The sequence below is a fragment of the Esox lucius genome, chromosome 5 (assembly GCF_011004845.1).
Source record: "Esox lucius isolate fEsoLuc1 chromosome 5, fEsoLuc1.pri, whole genome shotgun sequence".
Lineage (NCBI taxonomy): Eukaryota > Metazoa > Chordata > Actinopteri > Esociformes > Esocidae > Esox > Esox lucius.
This window is the reverse complement of record NC_047573.1, coordinates 21,654,781-21,679,859: the sequence shown is the minus strand read 5'-3', so window position 1 is coordinate 21,679,859 and position 25,079 is coordinate 21,654,781. Positions and strand designations below refer to the sequence as shown.

The 25,079-nt window shown below is 42.0% G+C and overlaps 1 protein-coding gene across 1 annotated transcript; it reads right to left on the bottom strand.

Moving 5' to 3' along the window:
* Positions 1–5,266: 5,266 nt before the first annotated feature.
* adss2 (adenylosuccinate synthase 2) lies at positions 5,267–24,095 on the bottom strand. Its single transcript, XM_010888751.5, has 13 exons — positions 23,788–24,095; positions 18,050–18,152; positions 17,152–17,220; positions 16,985–17,035; positions 15,761–15,827; positions 12,935–13,042; positions 12,745–12,826; positions 12,498–12,624; positions 11,191–11,345; positions 8,758–8,882; positions 8,533–8,630; positions 7,888–8,037; positions 5,267–7,786 (listed from the first exon to the last, which is right to left on the bottom strand). The coding sequence occupies exons 1-13, from the start codon at positions 23,974–23,976 to the stop codon at positions 7,734–7,736; spliced, it is 1,377 nt and encodes a 458-aa protein (XP_010887053.1). The 5' UTR covers positions 23,977–24,095; the 3' UTR covers positions 5,267–7,733.
* Positions 24,096–25,079: the final 984 nt, after the last annotated feature.

Below are 25,079 nucleotides of genomic sequence, written 5' to 3'. Positions count from 1 at the left end.
GGTGGCGGAGACTGCGTCCAAAGATTGGGACAATGAACATATCCAACAAGATTCTTCTTGTCACCGTGGTGTGCACTGGGTCCTTCTCTCAGGGAAACCATCTTTCTCACGCCTCTCACGGTGCCGTAAGTATGCCCACGCCAACTCAAAACTCGACAAGTTGGAAACAAAATCCACTGCCTTCGTTTCAGTCTCCTACTTCGCCTCGGCTACACCTGCGCAAGCTGCGATGTGGGAGCCTCGGAGAAGCGTTTGTTCCTGCAGAAGGTCAGGTAAGAGCCGGCTGGACGGCATCTGTGATGATGCGAGGAGAAGCGAGGCTCTGTAGCCGGCTGTGTGAGTTAACGACGGGCCCCCTCTACCCGAAACACATCTGCACATTGCATTATCATTAGAGCTGCCACATCTCCCAGGATCGCTGACAAACAGAACAATACCAACTATCACCCCCATCAGCAGCAACCATATGGGCGCCATACTTAGATTGCAGGGGGGGGAAGAGAAGCAATTGTACTAGCATCTGTTTTGGAAGTATTCAGAAGCTACGTTTGGAGAGGAATTTTCGCTGCGCAAAGAAAGTTTTACCGCTCCTCCCCCTCTGTCCCGTACAGTAAAGCGTATTGCTAGGTGCACTACTGTCTGCTGGATCTTGCAATTACCGGCAGAACCTTAATGTGGCATCTGAATGGGGCTGTGGGGTTTGTCTGTCTACCCAGATGGTAGAACAAAGTGTTTTCCGCAACTTCCTCAGAGACTTTGAATCCAGCTGGATTACGTTTTTTTCCCCGAGATCAGCACTGGAATTCTACCTTTTGACTGTAATTAGCTCTAACCTTAGCCTATACAGCCTCTTCAAAAGAAATATATAACTTTTCCACATTTTCTCTGATTGTGTAGAGCGAATTTTCATAATGCCTTTAAAAAACGACCTAAAGAAAATTGGATGTCACCTTCACAGTTGAGGAAGTTTATGAGGAATCCAAACAAGGTGTAAATATGGGTTACTTAAAATAATTAAGAATTACAAATCAAGTGTAATGCAATGAGATTTTACACACTTTAATACAGTTAAAGGGGCACTGTTTGGAATCCTACCTCGAGTGTTACCAAGACTGAATTTTACACAAGGACACGACTTGTCTCCTCCTTCCATTACCTTACAGAAAGAGACCGGAATAGTATTAGCTAGTCCACATGGAAATTGAGCGAGTTTAGTCTTGTGGGAATAAGTACTGCAAGTGTCTAAAATGAGAATAATAGTCAATGCAAACCATCAGACGGCCCAGCAAGAAAATGTAAAATGGGAATATTTCAAGCACTCAGAACAATTTTATAGTAAAAAATATTTGAAACATGTACTTAAAACATTCTCTGCAGATGTCTTCTTGCCGTTTATGCTAGTAGAAAAGCATAAACGGCATGAAAATCATACAAATGACCCCATTAAGATTGTTCTAGAATGCAAGTGGAATTCAGTCATTTGTAGCATGTTTAACACAAACCCTACTCTACATCCACTCTGCTGTTCTGGGAGTGGGAGTGTTTTTTTTTGGTCTACTTTGTTTTTCTTATGTAAAAACTAAATAAAAAATGAAGCATCCTTCTACTTAAATTTGTCGTTTGTATAACTTCTAATAAAACATATTTGAAACGAAATGTTCTGGTGAGACTTGGGAAGTGTGTGGGTTGTTTCATTTTGATATCTGTATCTGTGTGTTTTTTTTTAAATAAAGAACACATTCTCTTTTTGGTGCTTCTAACAAGACATTCAAAATGTAAATGCCACTTCTGTATCATTGTATTATTAACTATTAGGAGTGTAACATCTCCCACTGTTCTACAATATCACATTGTCCTCAATACCTCTTAACATTCCTAAATTGACTTTCTAAGGACTTTCAGGAATTTCTGATTCCCCAAACACCAAGCAGTGGTGTCAAGTCAACCATCTTAAGTATCTTCTGTGGTTTTATTTCTGTGACTCATAGAAGCCACCCAGCTCTTTTCAACCCCTTTCCCAAACAGGGTAGTCCCTCCTGGGCAAATATTTAAAGTCGAAACAGCCCAGGCTCCATAAAGCTGCTGGGTGGTGTGTCTACATCTGTCCGGGGTGGGGGGTGGGGTTGGTGGTTGGGGGGGGGGAGTGGCCAAGGCAGCTGCTGGAACGAGTCTGGACACTGCTGACGCTAACACCTGTCCATTCTGGAGACGCGGGGCCGGCAAATGTCCAGCCACATGCAGCCAGCCGCAGCCCACAGCCTCACGCTACTGCTGATACTCCAGATAAAGTGGTGTTTCTGACCAGTGACAACTACGCTGGATGCACCTTGTGACGACCTGCCGGGTGAAGATGTGAACGTTGGGGGAATCCGGACTTGATCATGGATCTGCCATGTTATTTTTGTCGTACCGTTTGATTGATACAGCACTGCACAGACTGCACATTTACATAGAATTCATTGCGAGTTTGCATAAGATGAATGTAAAATGACCCCCTTCATCCATAAAGAACTGTTAGCTCCCTACCTGCCTGCGTCTCTCGTCCACACTTAACAGACATGCAAGCAAAATGACTACTGGATGCTTCTGGTTGCTTAAAAAAAATCAACAAGTAAGCCTTTTCACCCCCAGGGCATTTGCTCTGGTGTTAACTGTCTGACCCCCCCCCGGCTTTATACTACACCCGACCCTTTCAACCCTGTCAGAGCAACAGCCACTATCACTACACCCTCATAAATGCCCCCTTGCTCTCGACCCCTTCCAGGCCAGGCACATCCCTCCTCAGAACGACCAGCATCTGCTGCCTCCCTACCCCCATTGAGGGGGAGAGTTTCAGGGGTCAGGCAGGCATTGGCCTAGGCAGGCCCTCAGTGAACAGCTGCTGGGCTTGCCAGGCCAATGGAAGGAGCAGAGGGGGGGGGGGTAGCCACAGCAGCAGATAGAGACAGACAGACACATTAGCAGACAGACACATCTGCTCTAATGAGGCCGTTAAGAGCCGCCTGGTGTTGCCTGTATGCCCGGTCCACAAGGCTACTGGACTCGGATTGGATAGGCTGGTCTATGGGAAGCCAGCCCACCTGCCCAGGCCCCCTCTTTGACCCTAGAACGCGTGCTGACCAGATCACCAGGCCGGAGCGACCTTTCTCTGCATTTGGAACAGGGGAGTGGGTGTGTTTCAGGGTGGATGTGTTTCAGGTTGGACGAGTGAGTGGGTATGTTTTTGAGTGTGTGTTTCCAGGTGGGTGCATAACTGGGTGGGTATATAACGGTGTGGGTGTGTACATTACTGGGTGGGTGTGTTACCGGGTAGGTACGTTACCGGGTAGATGTGTTACTGGGTGGGTACATTACTGGGTGGGTCAATCTTTTATATCAGCAGTTGTCACAAAGTGCTTTTTTCAAAACACCCAGCCTAAAACCCCAAGGAGCAAGCAACAACAAGGGTGAAGCACAGTGGTTAGGAAAGAGGTGCTGAAATTTAGGAAGAAACCTAGAGAGGAACCAGGCTCAGTGAGGTGACCAGTCCTCTTCTGGCTGTGCCGGGTGAACATTTTAAGAATACAAGTTGTAATAATTATTAAATGCATTTGGTTTGTGTCCAGAATTTAAAAATCCTAAGCCAGGTCAGAAGCAAGACCAGATGGACAAGGACAGGGACAGTAGGGCAGGCAGCTGGGATCGTCAGGTATCGTCTTGATATGCAACACAGCCAGGAGGACTTTGGACAGTGGCAGCAACGAGTCTTCAGGGCCTGGTACTCGGGAGGTGTGGGCCAAGACCTCATGCCCTCCTACGTTTGAATGGAACAGGAGACAAGAACATTTTGTGAGTGTATTCCTGAAGTTTACAAGGTTTTACAGTGAAGAACTGACCCTACTCCCACTGGAACATAATATAGCAGCGTAAAATCTTGGGGCTGAGACAGGGGGTCCAGTGGCCCTATTCAGGGGAGGCCCGTCACTGGGTTAGTGTGTTACTGGGTAAATGTGTAACTGGGTGGGTGTGCCTTTACGATTAGGGGATGTGATAACATAAAATGCAGTGGTTACATCATAACCTAAAACCACATTGAAGTAGGACAGGAGTATTTAAATCTGGACCTCAAAGCCAGTTCCACTCCATTTCTAAGTGGCTTCCCTCTAATCAGGGACGTATGTAAACCTGGGACACCAGGTGGGCGCCATTAATGATGAGGTAAAACAGAAAACCAGCATGCTCTGAACCTCTTAGTGTCAGAATTGTTGTTCTATGTGAACACTGAGGAATTGTGGACGAACTTCAATGAGTCAAGAAGTTCAATACTCAATAGCTGTGAGCTTTTTTGCCATATCCATTTGGTGCAGGTTTAAGGTGAAAGGCAAGCAGAGAAACTGGGTGGGCCCTGAAGCACTTTCATGATGTCTATATCTGCCTCCCCCTCCAGTGTGATGCAGTGATGATCAGCAAACTGAGGTCATGTCCAACAATTTAAATGACGGGCCAACAGAGTGACCTGACCAGTGGTCACAACAGAGGTCAGACGCAAATTCTGAACTCTGGAAGCGGAAAGAGAAGCAACAGCCTGATCTGGGTCCCACATTCAAACTGGTGTGGTCTCTTGTTAACAGTACGGCCTAACATCAACATCAATTGCCTGTGTACAGTGCCACGAGCTGCCTGATTTCTAAAGGTAATAAACACCCGTTGGTCAAGTGACATGAAGCCTCCCAAACTGAGTCAGAGTGTATCTACCACCATAACTGGAATCAATTTGGTTTTCTTTAGATGTAGTCAAATGGCAAAGGAGGCGGAGTTGAAAAAGATAAATGAGCCAGATGGACATGAGGTCAAGCAAATAACTACAGAGGATACGCTTTCAGATCAAAGGGGTATGAAACAAATTTTTTCACTTCCTGTAAGAGTTAACCACACAGCAATAGTTTCCCAAGGATCAGTGTCATTCTGCATCAAGTAATTACTTTAAAATAGAAACAGTTGGCTACTGTAAATCCAGACCTCATATACTGTACTACAAGCTTGACCTCACTAATTATAGCAAATAAAATTACATTACATTTTATATTTCAGAAAATAGATTTCTGACAATATTTTATTAAACTAGAATATCTGTATTCCCATTTAATGTTAAAGCTCTAATCCAGTAGTGTAATAAGATTTTGAAAGATCACAATATTCAACGGTAAATGTCTCCCTCTTGTGGTAATGTAAGGAAATGCACAGGCAATATATTTAACTCATGTAGGGGACGTGAAATAAAAAAAAAAACTTTTCATATTACCTTTTTTATTAGACAGAATTTTGTTCAGGGTATCTATTGTCAGAATTTAAATGGAAATTACTTTTTATCTTTTAGTTACAAAGAGTAAGACCAGTACTTTACAAATTACATTTGACATACATGCACAATTCCCAGTCAGCACACAAAGCAAAGCATATTCAACAACAGGCTACAATAACACCAAGATAATATGACACTGTATTTCTATATATACACACATTTATAAAGTAAATACAGCAGAGATACAATGCAGAAAATCAACGTGGGTAAAACATTTAAAAACAGAAAAGACTGACATATTGTGCAAATATGCGTTTATCTGCCCACTTTTACAATGAAAACCAATTCAAAGTTGGAGTTAGAAAATAAAAGCCCAGTCATCACACAAAGGTTTTCAAAAAATAAAAAAGGACACCATCAAAAAGCAGGAAACATCAGTACTGTGATTACTGAGACGTCACTTCGGAAGACTACTGGGAGGGGAATACACAGTACAGCAAACATCTAATAAAATCTGAACTCATCTGCATTATCTGAATGTACTGTGCACATTCTACATGTCCCTCTTCTGGTTGAGAAGGTCGTCCTTCCTTTGTCTCCCCCTAAAACAGCCAACCTTAACCTTACTTACGAAAATAACGATTTCTACGACATTTGTTTTTGGCTAAAAGAGGCTTGTTTGTCCTCTGATTTTACATGGTGCTCCTCAAAGCCTAATTCACTGAAAGTTGTTAGTGTTAGAATGGGAGCCAATGTTGAGCCCCCACCAAGGCAGCCAGGACTACTTCCAACACACTGACTTATTGTGGGGTGACAGTGAAAGCCGTACACTATGAAACCTTGGAGACACTTCACAGAAGCAGGACCCTGTTTGACTATTTAAAAACACTGTTGTCCCTAGTGACGTAACGTAAATGACTGTAACCACTTTTCTCCCTAGTGACGTAACGTAAATGACTGTAACCACTTTTGTCCCCAAGTGATGTAGCGTAAATGACTGTGTAACCACCTGTGCAATCTCACCTGTATGCTCACGGACTAGCCTGTAGAAAGGATTTATTAAACTGCATTCAAAACAGGACCCAGGTTGGGATTTAAAGGAAAATTATTAAAAAAAATATAACATTCAATGGTCTTGAACAGAAGCCCAAGGCACAGTTAATTATAAGCCATGAGACGTCAAAGAGATATTTTAGACAAATCTTGACATTTTGTTTGTTTGTTGGTCCACTGATTATAAAATCCTGCAATAAGAGCCCATGTCAACAGTCAAGTTCTCAACAGCATGGTCATAAAAGAAATTACACTTCTTGGTGATGCATTTTGCCTGGGACTAACTTGCAAAACACAAAGATGGTTTGAGTAAAATATCCCCATCAGGGAAGATGCACTGTCTGGAGGCCAATAGCACAGGCTATGCAAACAGGAATGTTGTCACCAGGTCGGGGACTTGTACAAGGCTGACAAAATCTCTTTCTGGGCGATAAATTGCTAACACCTTTAACAAACTCATCACACTCCATGTAAACCCACTCAAACCATTCAGAAGGTTATCTATTAAATCCATACACATACAGGTGATCCTTATTGTCTTAGAAAATCTTAATTTGAAATATTTAGATTTTATATTATTGATTTGCACAGAACAAATGGTTTATGTGCCATTTCACTTGAACAGCTCCAGTTCATAAATGCAAAGGTCTCATGAAATTGTCCCTGAGTCAGGAGACAAATCTGCCATCTAATGTGCTACATTTGCAGAAACATCTCGACAATCAGCAGATGCAGAACGAGTCCTAAATCAATAAAATAAACCAATATGTACACAGATATGATCGTGTAGACGTCCTGAGACCGGAGCTCGTAGCATATCTACATTGTCTGTTTGTGTTGAAGGGGACATTTTAATATCATTGAAATACATTCACGCGTCACCGTTTTGATCTCCTGTAGTGAGTGTTACTTCCTTATTACTTTGAAATTAGAAAGCCAACTGGAATTTCTTGTGAAGGGACAAAATTATAGAGGTTTTCAAATTGTGACGCATCTAAAATGCCAATTTAAGACCACATCTCATGTAACGGCTTCAACGTAAGCGTTCCCACGCCACGGCCGTATGCTGCTCGGAACAAGTTCACCGTAACAACAGCATTGTCATGGACAGTTATCCAAGTGAACAACGTACATTTTCTTTTTCTATTGTAAGCAGTTCATGGCCACTGGCTCAGTAGGTGTTAAGAATACATATATACAAACTGGCACACGTGTTTTCATAACTGTTCAGGCACAGGACATTAACTCCCTAGTGGGTGGGACATGGTACCGAGCTGGGGCTAGAGAGAAGTGGCACCAAGCATAGACCACCTGCCGAGGTTGCAGCCCACTGGAACCAGGCAGCCACCTGGAGGGAGAGGGGAGTAAGGGCCTGGCCTGGCGGTAACTGCGTCACATCCTAGAAGATCCGGATCATGGACTCCCGAGACTTGCCGACTCCAATCCATTTGACTGTGGGTCAAAGGGAACAATAAAACGTCCCACACATGTACTGACAAGGAGTTCATCAGAAGGAGGTATCAAAGTGTTAAAGGTGATAACGGGGTTCTTACCAGGCACACCAAGGTGGTCCTCGATGTAGCGGATGTATTTCTGGGCGTTTTCTGGCAGCTCGTCAAAGGTTCTGGTGGCGGAGGTGTCACTTTTCCAACCTGGCAGGGTGTCGTACTGAACCTCCACTTTCTGTAAGACTTCCTGGTTGGCTGTGGAGAGATGGGTACAACATCAGACCAGAGGTGACTGAAGATCTTGGAATACTGCTATTAACTGTACTGTGTCCACCATAATTATTGGCAAAGTAAGCATTTCCTTGCTTGGACTATATCCCCCAAAAGTTCAGATGTGAAATCATCATTAGGTTAATCTTTAACTTTCCTTTTATTGTTTGAGGACTTACTGGCTATACCATTTAGAAATGAAAAAACATTCTATATATAGTTCCTCTATTTCAGATCACCTAGGCTCCCATTGGTCCCCATGTTGACAAAAACCAATAGCAGACCACAAAGGCAAAAGCAAAGCCTGGTATCAGGACAAGACATTGATAGAATCCAAGACTACATCAACGATTTCAAAGTAAACTAAATATAGAGCAGAAAAAAATGAATAAAGAAATAGCTGAGAATTATACACAACACTTCAAATGTCTTTACACTTGAACAAGCACAGAAGCCCCACAGGTTTGTTGAACAACTTACCTGGAAAATGAGGAATATTTTCACCGTCCACAGAGTATGATACACCAACTTTGATTTCAGGGAACACATCCAAGATGTCAAGCTTGGTGAGAGCTAACCTGATAGGGCACACACCAGAACATTGGGAGGAATCAATTGATTAAGCCTTGTCTAGTGTATTGACACAGTGGTTAAAAAGCAGAAGGCATGGTGAGGCCCTGCACAGAGCTAATAGGGTCAACTCACGCAGTGAAGCCATTGATCATGTGGGCATATTTGATAAGCACCAGATCCAGCCAACCACATCTCCTTTTGCGGCCCGTAGTCACTCCCACTTCCTTTCCCCTGGTCTGCAGCAGATCCCCAATGTCCTTAGAGAAACAAAACAGGCATAAACACTCAATGATACTCAGATAGCCAACACAGTGGAACATGAGTTAGAGATAGCCTAGAGTAAAACATGAGCCTTACAGATAACCCATTACCATTTCCATCCCTTATTTATGAAAGGAAATCAAGCAGAGACCTTCGTTTCTTTTGCTGCTGTACCCCTGTGTCACAGCAATAATAAATCAAAATCAACGAATTTAATATAAAATGTTACACACATGGACCTTTACCTTGAAAGCCATTCTATGACTGGGGTGCCTAATAGTCCTTTCTTATTCTGAGTATGCCAGTGGTATCTCAAGGCCAGGCCAGTCTTAGTGTGTTTGATAACTGCAGGTTTTCCAGTTTTTCTTTTAGGTAAGATAATGTGGATGTTTCTGTAGTACAGCCTTGTTTAGAAACATTAACCAATGTCTCGTCCTTCTGGATGTCAGGAAGTCCCAGACTGAAGTGTCTTGCCATGTTTTATTACTTTGCACAAGTAATAAAACATGGCATGACAGACTGTATCAAGAGGTTTCAATACCAACGCTGATACATGCAAATATAGGACATCGCCATAGTCCAGTACCAACATAAGTGTCCTGTACAATTTCTGGCTATGACATATATGACTAGTCAGTATAAAAATGTGTTTTTTGATATTCAGCTTATTCACTAGCTCAGCGATATGTACCTTGTTTTCCCCAGCCTAAGGTCAATAAGTGAATCATGTAGTAGTTTGTGAATTGTAAAGTGATTGGGTCATTGGTATAAAAATTAAAACAGTTTCTCAGTCACATATAATTTACATACAGACTGAAACGTAAAGGACCCAAAATCGAACACCTTTGTGAAGAGTAACACATTTAGATTCAATTTCAAGTGTAATAATAACTAAGATAAGTCTAAAACCAAAGGAAGGTGTCTATGGCCAAGCTCAGAGATTTTCCATACATTTTTTTAATCAGGGTATCAGTGAGCCCCTGGAAAGTCTGTGGTGCTACTTGGCGGTGTCAGATGCACCGATACATAAAGTCCCAGTGGTTCTCCACTGGATGCAGGTCTGGATAACATGAGGGCCAGTCAATGGCATCAATGCCTTCGTCATCCAGGAACTGCCTACACACTCTGGGCACATGAGGCCGGGCATTGTCCTGCACCAGGAGGAACCCAGGGCCCACTGCACCAGTGTAAGATCTGATGATGGATCTGAGGATTACATCCTGGTACTTAACAGCAGTCAAGGTACCGTTGACTAGCATGTGGAGGTCTGTGCAACCCTCCAAGCATATGCCTCCCCAGACCATCACTGACCCACCGCCAAACCGCTCTCCTCATGTAACGGCCCGTCTCCTGGTATCTCCTCAATACTTTTGAGACTGTACTGGGAGACGGCAAACCTTCTTGTGACGGTATGTATGGATGTGCCATTCTGAAGGAGCTGGACTGCCTGTGCAGCCTGAATGGGCTGCAGGTACCACATCATGCTACCAGTAGTGAAAAGGACACTAGCAAAATGAAAAACTAGAGAAGAATCAGTCAGGAAGGACAAAGAACAATTGTCGGTGCCCACCACCTGCAAAATAATTTCCTTTCTGGGGGTTGTCTCGCTGTTGCCTCTCCAGTGCACCGGTTGTCACTTTAATTTGCACCAAAACAGTTGACATTGATTCACAATCTCTTATGTTTCCTAACGGGACAGATAGATATCCCTGAAGTTTGACTTGGTGTTAGACTGTGATGATTGTGTTCCCTTAATTATTTTTAGCAGTGTACATTGTATCCACCTAGCTCAAATTCTGCATTGCTACATTTTCTTTGATAACCTCATCTCAGATTACAAAGATGCCTGAAATTAACTGTGATACTAAAAACAAATCCAACTTAGACAAGAGACTCCATATAGTTAGTTGAAAAAACTCCAGCCTCCAATGTAGTATTGTAGAGATTGCTTGGCAGCTGTAGTCAGCTAACAAGCATTTCTCCATCTCTTACAAGTTTATAGATCTGTTTTTGCAAGAAATAATCCACAAGCTCCACCAGAAGGAGCTGTTTAACAACTATAATTTCCCAAACCAGTCTGTCAGTTAAGAAACACCTGGATGCCTCTGCCTGTGGTGTCCACAACACGCACCACATTTCAAAACTCTGATTACTCATACTTGAAAAACTATTCCACTCCTACGTCCTTTACTCACAATGGAACCAGGAAGCAGAAAACTGTAGGCACCACTAAAAACCAATATGACTAGGCATAAAGCTTAATGGCATGATTAAAATGGCTTCCCTCGGGGTAGACGCTCTTACATTAAACTGCTCGGATGGAAAGGCCCCGATGCCGACCCGGGTGGTGTAGGCCTTCACCACGCCGTACACCTCGCCCACGTTCTGAGGCGGCATGCCCAAGCCCGTGCACACGCCGCCCACAGTGCAGTTAGACGAGGTCACGAAAGGGTACGTCCCTGAAACAGAAACACTGCACTAATAAATACCATCTCATTACAAACTACATCCTCCTCAGATAAAAACCAGTCATCACCATGTATTTGTGCTGGAGTGTTGTTGCAACAACCACCGTATGTCCATGTAATCAAAATGTTTGCATGCGCGTGGGTGTATGTGCGCAAAACAACCGTCTGAACAGAACGGCCGAGCACTTGTGCAGTTGGGTTAGTTAAGGCGGTTACAGGGACTCAGCGTGATGACTCCTTGTTGGAACCAGAAAACTTTATGACTCCTTGTTGAAACCAGAAAACAAGGAATTAAAATGGATGTCAATTGCTGAAATAAGCAAGTTGTTGCAAAAGAAAGTAGTATTTGGTAAGGAGCAGTGAAAATGTTGCTCCAATCCCTCCGGGATCTACACGCTGTCACCAGTTTATAAGGTACACCACCTGGTTCAGGAAAACAGATTGCTCCGAAATCGTGGTGGTGACATGCTACATAAAGCAGGCAGACAGGGACATACAGTTCCCGCAAATGCTGGAATTGGTAAAACAGGTGACCCAAGAGGTTCTGAGCTTGGTCTTTTCCAGGCTCACTGGCTACAGTATTTCAGGAACATCCACAAAGAGCGTCTAGGTTGTGGATGGCCTATTTCAGGAAATAAAAAATAAATCTGATTAGTGAGAAACAAGAATCAACTCTAGTGGCACCACAATCGCCAACAATGACTAATTGAGGAGGGGTGGCATTGCCTGTTTTAACCAATCCCGGTTCAGTTTCCTTGTCCCCAGACACGCCCGCAGAGCCTCCATGAGACGAGATGGTTGGTGGCTGTTTTCGGCACCCCTTTCCCGCTGGCACTAACCTTGCAACCAACATCCCTGTGGAACATTCTGACACCTTGTAGAACCCACGCCCCGAATTCAGGAGGCAACGGTGTCCAAACCCAGTACCAGATGGGTGTTCCTAACAGACTGACTACTGGGTCTGTAACACCAATATTTCAGCGGTTTCATTTACCTGTAAAACTGGATTGACATTCCAGCAGGTTTTTCCCCCACTGTGTTTGCGTGTTGAACTCAACGGGGGGTAAATTGACAATGGACAAAGCGACAGGTATTTATAGACACAGACACAATGACAGTGGGGTGGGTAGTGGTGGTACTCACCGAAGTCAATGTCCAAAAGGGCGGCGTTGGCTCCTTCCACCAGGATATTTTTGGGGGGTCCATGTAAAGCCTCGTACATGTAGAACACCCCATCTCTCACCATAGGTTTCACTTTGTCCACGTAGTCCTGGTCAAGAATGCACAATGCAAACACTGAAGCAAAGACTAACACTGAAATGTAAGAAATAACCCCTTTGTTAAACCAGCCATGCTTTAATTCGGCGGAAAGGCAGGAACTGTAGCTCACCTTCAGCCTCGTCAACTCCCCGTCGACGTCAATCTTCAGGCTCGGGTACATGGACTGATACTGTGAGGCCAAGACTTTAAACCTACAACACAAGACTTCTTAATGTTAGTGGTGCTGGATTTTCCCTAAGCAAAAGGGTGGACTAGTCATAATTAGACAAGGACTGTGAGGACAAAGCCATGCCCCGGACCTTTCTGAGAACTGCGTGAAGTCAGACATGAGGTCACATATCCGGAGACCACTTCGAGCTGCTTTGGCGGAATACACCGGGCCAATCCCCTTCTTTGTTGTTCCGAGGCTAGTTGGAGAACACAGAAACAAACATTCACAATCCTGAACGTGACAACAATAAATAACTGACTCTAAATAAACCACACATGTCCATTAGACTGTGCGTGTGAGAGACTGTGTGAAAGGTCAGACATGTGGTGGAGTTAAAGAGAAAAGAGATAGGCCAGAGGCCATTTCCAATTAGTATCTGTGGGTCTGAATTGTGGAAAGTCTGTCTGCTGTCGTTCTGGTGACTAAAACACAAAGCTACTGCACAGAGGCTGGAAGGCATCATCACAGTCACACAGGGAAATCTGGTGATGTCTCTGATATAGAGCGTGACTTCTCATGTGGGCAGGACTCGTCAGTGAGGTGGTCTGGGAGCTGAGTGAGGACATCACGAGTAGTAACACCCACCCTTCCTGAGGGTGGTGAAAGGATGTAGTCAGGACCACCATGAGTGGCACCCAGACACTAATCTACTGTAAGCCCCTACGTGTCTAGGTTGGCTGCCTTACGGACTTTTTTCCTTCTAATTTCTCATTGAAGATTTGACCAAAAAAAATGTGTTAATACTGATGTGTATTACTTAAATATGGAAGTACGGTTTACAGTTACCGAGGAAGATCAGGTAATAACTATCATAATATATGGACATTATCATTGATGCTGATGTTCCTCCAAGAGTCTGATTTACTGCACCAGTTCACTCTGTCTAAAGGGGTTAACAGGTCCAGTAAATTTCTAATTTTCATCGCATCCACAGTCCTGTCAATTCATTCAGTAGAATTGAACACTGGAGCAAGTTTCCGCACCAAGCCATTCTGCTTTTCAACTGGGTCAACACATAGGAGGGCCTGCTCACTCACCTGACCATCTGAGCAAGCTCTGCAGGGGCCTGTACCACCTGAGGGAGTCACTACAGCTCGGTGAGATGTAATGTCCCAATACACCCAGGGCAATGCCGGTCAATCCGAATCACCCGCTGTGCTTCCCAGCTGTCACCAAGCCTCAAACCTAGACTGCGATGGTCAGCTTGAGGCTACAAAACATTACAACAGACAGCTGTGCCACTGGAAAGCCCCAATCCTGCAACTTATCAGGAAATCGGTTCAAATATTTTTAGGTATAAGCTGTTAAAAAGGCAGAACTCCATTTGTCAGGAGAAACAGACACTGCTGTTTATTACAGCATTTTGCAGCAGCTGGAAGTCACTAGTGTGATCCTGGTTCTATGTACAAAATGCAATGGTTTTCCAACTTCTCTCACAACGCTATTTTTAAATCAGAACACACAAGCATTTTTGGAAATGCTGCTTTAAGATGTTGAAATTCCACAACTTGTGACAAGCCTATATTTAATTATATCAGTGTGGTGGACTTAGTTTGATCCACAACAAAAGCTTAAAACGCTTTGCATATCAAAGCGCTGTGCTGTGTCCAAGCCTGTGCGTAACACCCTCCTCTCAGAGACAGATTAGGGAGTGTCTATTGTGTTACAGTAGTACTACAGTCTATACAGCGTAGGTGTATACTTTCTGCAGACAACCTCGTGGAAATGTTTATTTCCTGTTCTGTTTACATACATCACAATTAAGCGGTGAGTCACTAAGAGACCCTGAGGGTTTGCCATGGGAAAAATGAAAACAAAAAAGAAGCCAGACTACAATACAAGACAAACGTGGATAATAGCAAATTCATTACAGGCCAAACGCACTCAAGACCAGTGTTAAAACACATAACAGACCCATAACAAGGGTGCAGAGGAAAAAGAGAAGGAAAAAGAGAGAAAAGGGAGGGAATATTTCATATTTAATTTATTTAAGCAATCTAAACCCTTTTCAGACTGAACCCCTTTTGCTTTGATGAAAACCACTTTGAAGTGTGAATAAAAAAAAAAAAAATGGTGATACCGTTTGAAAATGGGCCGTGTCAAGATCCCATTGCTGTCAAAAGCGTGAATGCATTGCTGAAAACCTGCTCAGCAACACAAACCTGACTTTCAGGCACAGTTTGTTTGCCAGAATTTAAGAAGTTGTGTATTTCAATACTTCATGCTTCATTTATTTTTCAACTTTCCAGAAGGGCATCTGTTAAACAGCCTATAGGCAAAAACATTTAAATAAATATGAAAGGCCCCACCCATCTAACCAATCTAACCAGTTTTCTAATTATACCAAGTCTTTCTGGTTGCCTGTGCTTAGGTTCTCACAAACACTTCCTAGTTGAGCAAATAGGGTGATAAAAGCAGAACAGCTTGGCGCGATGTGCGTCGGGGAGAACAAGCCTCAATCTTTGATTGTATTATGCCTGCTAAGAGTGCTGCGATGAAAACTGAGGTGGGAGAACATTTTAAATGGAATGTTATCGGAAAAAAAGACCATTCACTTTCCTTACCACTACCATGGGCAGATGATTCCGTTTAAATCAAACTGGGTGTAGTGAGAAGGTGAATAAATTCAAACAAAATGGCACATTTGTCAAACGGATTTGAAGAACTGGCTGTTAGCTGAGGTTGTTCCGGTACTTATGCTAGGTACTTAAGACTAAGGTTGTATACTGAGTATCCAGGAAAGAGAATACTTTTTCAGGCAGGAGTCAGCTGAGGTTGTTTCATCTAACAGCTGAATGCGGTTGGACTCATATACTATGCCCATAGGAGGGACACCATCAGCTCTGCTGTAAGCTGAACCATTACTTAGCCATACTCCCTAAAGCAGGAGAATGACGGTTGGCAGGTTTCTTACTTCTTGCCAGCTTGCTCTTGTCTCTGCTGTTCTTGCACACCGTCGACCGCTTGGTGGAAATCAAACACTGTGGGAGGAGGTAGAGAAGGGCAAACTCACAATCCTGGTCACCTCGCCCCCTTTTCGGTTTGTCACTGAAACCTAGAATTTAGGGTCCCAATTCTCTCCCCTTTCCTCTCAGAAGTGTGCCCCGGGCACTCAACTCTGACCTGACATTTAACTGGATTGTATTAGGGTAAACTTGAAATAGAGAATACATAATCGTTTTTACACCAAGCCGTTCCTCTTCAATCCATGGCTCCATCTGTAACAGTCACTACAGTCACCTTACAGAAGCAACCTTAACTAATAGATGGTAATAGAGTTTCCTTTTATGGCATCTCTCGCAGTGCTGACTGACCGGTTTGGCACTACTTTGACAATGAGCAGGGCAACCAAACATCTGAGGCTCTCTGTACAACACATCTAGAGCAGAGTTTGTAACTGAAAAGGTAAATGAAAGTCTACACACAAAAGAAAGGCAATAAAGAAAAATGCAGTTTCGGGCCATTTTTTCTAATTTCTGTATGTAAAACGTGTACAAAAAACAAAACTTTTAAGACAAAATTAAAATGTATTCTCTACATGTATTCAGAGATAAAAATAATACACAGTTGGGCAAAGAGAAACCGACTCAAAGTCAGTGCTATTGGACATGTAGGATAAACACCAAGTATGTCCTGGTGGACTGAAAGGAAATATACATTTGATTGAAAACAGGTATTTTAAAAAGCATCTTCATTCAAGGCAGTTCTAACTGCATGCAAAGAATAAAACACAAAACAAACGAGCCAAAATATAGCTATGCTCATAAATTGACCACTTTCATCCTGGTAGAACAGAAATCTGTTGTTAACAAAAGAAAAGTCACACAGCATTTTTTATAATCTTGTTCATGAACAGCTTTGTACAGACTCTGGCATTGGCATTCACTAGAACAAAAGTATGATAAACTGCTGTCTAAATTCAACATAATTAGAATGCATTTCAAAGAAAAACTTGGATGGTAAAGATATATTTAGACAGACTAATCAGTCATTATTCCCCAGTAACCAAATAGCCAAACATGCACAGCTGTCTGAAGACCCACAGTCTTCTGAGAGACTCCAGAGTTGTCATGATGAAGTTGTTACATAAAGGCCCTTTGTCAGAGCATAAAGGGAGGCCTGATGAGGCAAGGCTTACCAATGTGTGCTCTATCTGAAATGATCAGTCTCTTGTCCCAGCCCTCCAGACCTGAACACACATGGGAGGGGACAGAAAAAAACATCTGATAACTCCCCATCTAAGCAATATGGCAATCTTCTAAGTAGTGAGTGAAAGGGAGTCAAGAGTAGCTCCTTCATACTCACTTTTTCCTTTGCGCACATTCTTCTCAGCCTCCTCAAAGAGGCCAGGCAGGTGAATCACCACCCCATTACCTGCAGAATTAATAGACAGGAAGCAAGGAAAACATGGAAGAAACCTCAGGAACCAAATAGGAAATAGATGTGATGCCAACAGTGAATGTTTTCTACCGGTTTTGGCTTGAGCTTACCAATAAAGAGCTAAATAAAATCTCTAAAAGCTGCTATCGAACAAACAAATTTGCCCTGCCACAGAGAAAATCAAAACCACAATAGCCTTACTCAATATGACTTTTCAGTACACTGGCAGGTTCTAAAACACCTGTCTGTCCCTTTAACCCTGAAAATAAAGCAAAATCAACTAGAGCAATTGTAGATGGTGCCAGTGAAGAATTGATCCAGTTAACATTCTATATGTTCAAATGCTGACACGGCATGGGTTAAGAGCCAGCACATATTTGTTGTGTTGCCAAAATAGAGAGGGCAGTCCATTAGCAAAATTAAATTACTGCAGATAAAATTTGTTCTACAAGACTGTGTTAAGCACGCAAGTTGGCACAAAGTCAAGTCAATCACTTTTTTGTGTGTCGACAAAGCTGGATCTGAATATAAAACAGATAGGCTGGATTTTAAACTGGGAGTTCACTGCTCGCATTCCAAAGTGAGAGGACAGAAACTGTAACACAATAAGCAGACACCTCTTACCTTATTATCGCTAATATTCATGAATTCATTATCACTTAAATTGTACTTCCGCCTTTTACCAAAAACCTTACATAACTGACGTAGCCGTAGCCTAAACAATTTGTGTCTTTACAGCTCAGTTGTCATGGTGAAATCAGCCATGGTTCCTATTTATTGCGTGGTCTGGTGAATAAGGGGCCAGAGGCTGTGTTCTACCCACCAATGAAGGCAGTGACCTTGGGGTTGATGATTCCGCTGGGCAGGAGGTGGAAGTCGTACTCCACAGAGTCCACCACTACCGTGTGCCCGGCATTGTTGCCACCCTGCGGAGGGTCACAACAGGAGGGTGTCAGCAGGCACATAAAACGCATCAAACATTTCATAACAATAGCTAGATACCCACCAACAGAGCTAATGTGAAAGGCTAGAACCGTTCAACTTTGCCCCAGATTTGGAGTGTGACATGCTGTTGAACACAGATAATGTTGGCTGGGCTTCAGTCTCTAACCCTGGAACTCCCAACAAGGAGTGCAGAAGTGTCAGTCTATGTACACACATTCCACTACAGTCAAAACCAGTTAGTCCTGGTGGAGAGACACCAGAATGAGCCGGCTATTTTAGAGGGCAATCGGAGGAGTTACAAATTAGCCAGTAATAGGCTGTGCCATTTTAGAGTTGCATGTCTTAAAGTTCACTTACTATACAAAAGCCCATCTTTTAGTCACTAATGATTTTCAAATAAACATTGAAAAGATTAAGATTTATGTTTCATGGGTAAAGGGCTTGTACCCAGAAAGAACACGCAGTGCCTGACACTACAACAATAGCGAGCTAACACATTCCCATGTAAAATAGGGTGCGGAGGCAGAATAAAGAAAAGCAAATTCAGATGCCTCCAGATCCCTGATAACTAAAACAGTTGAAAGAGCACAAGTGAATTGTGGGAGTCTTAATTTGAACATTAACTACTGGTTGATGAGGGTACAAACTGTGTACACACAGCAAATGGGGCATCCTGATCTGAGTTGTAAATCAGTCAGGGTTTACCATATGCCTTTACCAGGCAAGGCGTAGGGCTGGGCTATTTCTGGCCATGGCAGTCCTTGGACCAGTTAATGGGCGTGGAGGTTTGCAGAGACCTCTCCCTTAAATTTTGTTAATGTTTCCCCCCGCCCACAGCTGCTTGACCTGCATGGGGTAGAGGGGGTGTGGTGGACGTGTAGCATTACTGGTGTTCAGTGACGGCTGCTACAAAACTGCTTTCAATGAAAGGGGGCCCCACCCTCGCTGCGGAGTGTGAGGGCTGACCAAAAATATGCCCATTGTCAGTTACAACTATTGGCATTGGGATAGCAATACTATTATTTTCCAAAAGCAGCTAATTAAGCCTGCAGATTAAGTGTCCCATAAGAAAGATTGTTGTTTACATTTTTTTTTTTTTTTAAGATTTAAGAAAATACACTCCAGGACACACTTGAATGTCTTAAAACTAGATCAAAAGTATGCACAAATCATTATGGACCTATTCACAGGGGTTTTAAATAATTGTCCTTTCTCTGACCAATTAATTGATTAGGACAATCTGGTGGTAAACTAGGTCAAATTTTGTGGCCCTCAAATCAAAAGGTTTGCCAACCACTGTCACAGCCAACGGATTCTACGTTGTTATTGGTATGGTAGAAGGATTAGTCCATAACTTGACACTTTAGCATGTCAAAAAAATCTCTCACAGAACAGATAACACATTTGACATTCTGAATGAGAGTGTGATAGTGTTACATTTTCTATTCTGATCAACCACAGTTCTGAGCTTGTAGTGTGGGTGTGTGTGTGTAATGCTTTCACATTAACTACTGTGTATGGGACTCTTGTTTAACTGATTATTGTTCTTTGTGCTGTCATGCCAATAGCATGGGTATTATTCAAGATACAGTACATTAACACATGTCATGGAGATCACCAAAGAGGTTACGAACAACCTGCAATTATCAGATTAGACATGTGAAAGGAAACCTCCGCCCCCACCAAAGCATTCAATGCCACTTTTTCAGAACTGGAACAATTGTCCCTAGAAACACAATTGCCTGAAAACAACAGCGCCACGTAAACTATTAGGGCCTAACAAAATCTGTAACTCATTATTAGTCTAAAAATTGTGGGGAGTGAAATGATTTGAAAGCCATACATCATTGTAAAAAAAATAATACACCAATTCATTATAAGCTCTTTTGCTGATGTGTTTTACCCCCCCCAAAAAAGTCTAATGAAACATGAGTACATCATATAAGCAAAAAACATTTAGGTATGAGTTTAAAAAAAAAAATATTTTATTAGTTTTAAAAATAAAAATCTCTGAAGGCTAAAGCAAACTCTGCACAGGACACAAAACAGCACTAAGAACAAATTAAGCTGAAATTACAACAATATCAGAGTATCTTTACTAAACCTTCCCAATAGACAAGTATATACTTTGTTCCAAATTGTATCTGTAAATCCAGTGAGATTACACAAGTAGCCTGAACAGTTACATGGTTTCAGAGGTGACATTTCCATATTATGTTTAGATTTAGGGAATGAGAAAATAAATATCTAAACATTGTACTCTACCTATCTGGTTTTGCTATTACTGGTGCCCTTAACACAAATATTGACCAAAGTTTTACTGTTCGCGTCCTTGTTTTTTGTCATAGTACCATCTTGACCAGTGGTGTCCTTATTACTATAATATTGTGTTTATATGTTTACTTAATTATTCTGTTGCTGTTGCACTGTGGTGAAGGAACCAGCAGGTACACATTTTTTCCCCAATGGTACACACTTATGTATCCTGTTCATATTAAAATGGGAACTGGTGCATTTATCCTTGTACTTCCATTACCAAGTCAAGAAACACATTCCATTTTGATTGTGATTAACAGTTATGACAGATTTAGGTTGCTAAGCTGGTTAAATGTTAGTTACTTTTTGCCAACGTTTTTTTTGCCAAAGGTTAGACTCTGTATGTCTGTAGAAGATATGTGAGGACGCTGGGAGTGTTTTTCAAATGTTTCATTAGAAGCGGCAAAACATAAGCACTGTTACAAATGTAGAAAGAATGTAATGCTTTTTTTTTTTACTGAAAACAAACAGACTAAAGACAAGTACAGACGAAACTAAACAAGTCCACCTACTTTCCTCAAAAAACGAAGTAAGCTTGAGATGATGAGTGTATAGCTGTATCCTTAGAGGCATTTGTTCATTCCAGCAAGTTACATTCAGTCAGCCAGAAAACCTTGCTAGCATAGCCGGAGGAGTTGGATTTTAAGCATTTTCCTAAGTGACAGTAAAGCAGAGGGAGCATGGGAAGCAAACAAGGACTCTAGTTAGGCAGCAAGCAAGTGGAGGCAATGAGGGACGTGAGCCATGGCTCTGGTCTGCTTCAGTTCACGAGGTCTTTATATACTTCCTCCTAATCTTATCCTTTTAAAAGGGAAGAGCTACAACTGATAAAAATGTGCTTTCTGCTTCAGAGAAATTCAACTATAGCACTCCATTCCTGACACTGGAGAAATGCCTTACAATGTAGTGGAATTAGCTGGGTTTCAGCAGTACAAAACTGACCAAAAGCTATGCAAATACTTTATGTGTGGCAGTGTGTTATATAGCATTGTAGGTGCAAGAATGTCACTATACTTCATAAATCCTTCTCTCCTAACCTGGAATCTATTTTCATCCACAGGAAATCTTACTCTTTACCATATGAAATCTGTTCAGGTATTTTGGCTCCCTTGCCCTAATCTTAACCCAACCCTAATCTAACCTTAAACCTAACCCAAACCTCAATAAAGAAACATTTATGCCTAAACTTTACCTAGATGTAATGCCTAACCCTAAACTTAACCAACAACGCATGGACCTTAAAGAAACCCCAATTCCAATTATAAAATAAATTCTAAGTTTGACCCTAAACCCTGATTCGGAAATTGACTTTTGCCTCACGGTGACTGGCAAGTTTTTTTTCTGGTTTTACTATACTCATTTGGTCCCCATGAGTTTAGTCAGACCTAAAACACACACACACACACACACACACACACACACACACACACACACACACACACACACACACACACACACACACACACACACACACACACACACACACACACACACACACACACACACACACACACACACACACACACACACACACACACACACACACACACACACACACACACACACACACACCTCCTCCCATAATTTCTGTATTTTCACTTCACCTGTTTCTGACACCAACAAAATAATTACATATGGCACTACATTTCCAGTACACCCATCTCATCATGGACACATCGTTTGACCAATGGCAGCCAACACCTCTGTAGACAATACTTGAGTATCAAGAGACAGGAATATACTGAAATTATAAATATGCATACATTTAGATTAATTGTAAATCACTGCAAAGTAAAGGGAAGGTTTAAACCAGATCGAGATCCTAAACAAAAAAAGATTTTCCAGCTTTCTTCAGAATGCATTATCATCGTACGTTTATCACAAAAATACCATGCTTGTTATTTATCATTCTGTCATGCATAGCAGTGGTCTGAAATAAGCAAATGAAGCTAACTACAGCATGGGTAACAAATGCAAACACTGACATTCCCTTTCAGTAGATTAGCTAAAACAGCCCACAAGTTTGGTTCCTGTCCTTCTCATTTTAATCCCATATCTCATTGATAAGTCAGATATCTTCAAATAATTGTCACATGAAGGCTCCACCATGACATTTGCACATTCCCACCAACATTTCAGGCATTTTCAAATACTGTGGCTACTGATGGAGTTGGTTTGGTGGGAATGGGCCGTTTGTTTTTAGGTCAATGTCTTTTCAAGTTTTGTTCTGAGAACCTCTGCATCCTCCTTGTTGCATCATGTTTTCGGACAAAGTATGATGTTTTTTTGCTGGATCAGTGTTTCCATTATGAATTGTCAATGTTTCCATTATTTCTCCCAGTACTTCTTCATCAGTGAACTATGTGGATTGGTATGTTTGTGTAAAACAATGAGAGGTGGAACTTGTAGCAGGTCCAGCAAATCAAAGTATATTACACCACGTGGCAAGGAAGGCACATATTTAGATTAAATATACAAATAAATGTGGATACGTATTTTGCAATGCTTGCACAAGCAATGTCTCCAGTTAGTCAGGATATAGAACCTGAACAATGCTTAACATTTTCTAGATTAAATACTGTTCTGTATTCTTGAGGAGCAGCTCTATGACAGGGAATACAAAGTGTAAGATACAATTGTTTCATCTTGACCCTAGAAGTCTTCTAAAACGAGATAACGGATGAATGTAGTGGTGCATTTATTACGCTGAATCCGTTGAGAAACCTCAGTTGCGACTTACGAGTTCCTTCCCGTTTTGTTGTTTTGGACAATGATTTTGGTTGCAAGGCGTATTCAGTGGTAATAGATTGGAGTCCAAATCACCTTGCAATACCGCACGCAAAAAAAATGCTTTTCACAAAACATGGGAACACTACCGTACTGTATACGGCCTGGACAACTATCTGATCAACTAATTCGGCATCACAGGGTTGCTAGAGTAACTAGACAGCCACGTCTTTCTTTTTATTAATAATTAGCTACATTAGATAATCCAATTTATCTAGCTAATATATTAACATTTTATGGATTTAAATACACATCTGACGAACTAATAAAGCAATTTCGCACAGACAGACAAAGGAGTCAGCGAAGCTCAATCAAAAGGTATAAGAAACATATGGCACACATAGGCTCCGGCTCAAGTGCCCAGTAGTAGGTAGCCACTGGCGGCCACAGCCTTGGCTAACTTGTTAGCTATGTTAGCTAGCTAGGTGGGTAGCTAACGCTAGCTACATTATGTCCAACCACATGTCCTTCAACTCGCTTGCTAGCAAGTAGCATACATTAATTGTAATTTACCTGGCATCTGCAAACGATATCTGCGTCCTGTGCAAGCAAGTCCACAACTTTCCCTTTGCCCTCGTCGCCCCATTGAGCCCCTAGTACTACAGTCACTCTGTTGCCAACCTTTGGTTTGGCCACATGTGGCTCTATGGTGCTATGGGCTGCCCCGTTTTGAGGGGCATCTTTGCTCCTACTCTCCGACATGACCGTCTGCGTCCTTCTCCCAGCAGCAGCCTGGCTTCCGTGCGCGAGCTACTACTGTACCTTGTGGTTGCCCTTTGCCTTGGTGGTTGCAAACCAATGAAAGCACACAGCTTCGCCCGGCTTTTGCATCTTTATTAAGGGCGTGGCTTATACTGACTAGTGAATTTTGAGGCGAGCAGGTTGCTGGGTGCACGTTCTAGTTTGTAGAGGCAAACTCCGTAGCAGCGATGGCGTTGAATAATTTGAGTATTGTGATAGAAATTCCAAATAGTAACTCCTGAAATATCTAACAGACACTGTGGTAGTTTTACGATGACATACGCACATACACACAGAGGAAATGGATATATATGTATATATACGTTCTTTAGACAGCTTACCAAGAACAGTTGGAGGAGAGATACACTTTGTGCAATAATTAAAAAAATTTCCATGCCAACACAGTAAATTTGGTTTTATGTTTGATATTCAGAGTTTGCTTGTAAATAGCGCTCCCCAAAAACATCCTACAAAGACTACAGCGATATGTATAGAATCAGGTTAAGGTAGAGAGTAAGGTACGCTCTTTTGTTTGTCGGTTTCGATCAGTTTTCAAAAAACTATTTTACGTAACTTTCAATGGAGGAATATTACGTGGATGAGGCAAACGCAACGCAAGTGCATTCGGCAGAAATCATTGTTTAGACATTTTCTTTCTTCGTGCCAACTTAAATTTTCCTCCACATTTACAATTTAAAAAATGTGTTATTATTTGTTAATACTAAAAAAATATATAAAACACAAATAGGCTAAGCCTAAATCATTTTACAGATGATATTATCCAAGCGACATATTAGCTCTAAATAAATGTATACTTTTGTCACTGACCTTCCTTCCCTCCCGTCCCAATTCCAAACTTATAATTGCTGTTTTTACTTCTTTAATTTCTCATTCTAAACTGCATTTTTCTAATAGCTCAAAAACCCATATTAGCTGGAGATGTACAGAAAAGTTTATGTTCCTTTACCTGATCTTACAAAGGTACACCTTCCCATTATTTATCTTTATTTTTGTAAAAATGTCAACCTTATTACATCTCTAACATAGAGATCTACAAACAAGTG

What these genes read in the sequence shown, in the direction of transcription:
- adss2 (XM_010888751.5), bottom strand. Translation starts at nt 23,976, where the DNA reads ATGTCGGAGAGTAGGAGCAAAGATGCCCCTCAAAACGGGGCAGCCCAT. An exon ending in GAATGTGCGCAAAGGAAAAA is followed by an intron (nt 17,036 to 17,151) that starts GTGAGTATGAAG and finishes ATGTGTGTTCAG; the next exon opens with GTCTGGAGGGCTGGGACAAG. An exon ending in GGGAGTTGACGAGGCTGAAG is followed by an intron (nt 12,625 to 12,744) that starts GTGAGCTACAGT and finishes ATTCTTGACCAG; the next exon opens with GACTACGTGGACAAAGTGAA.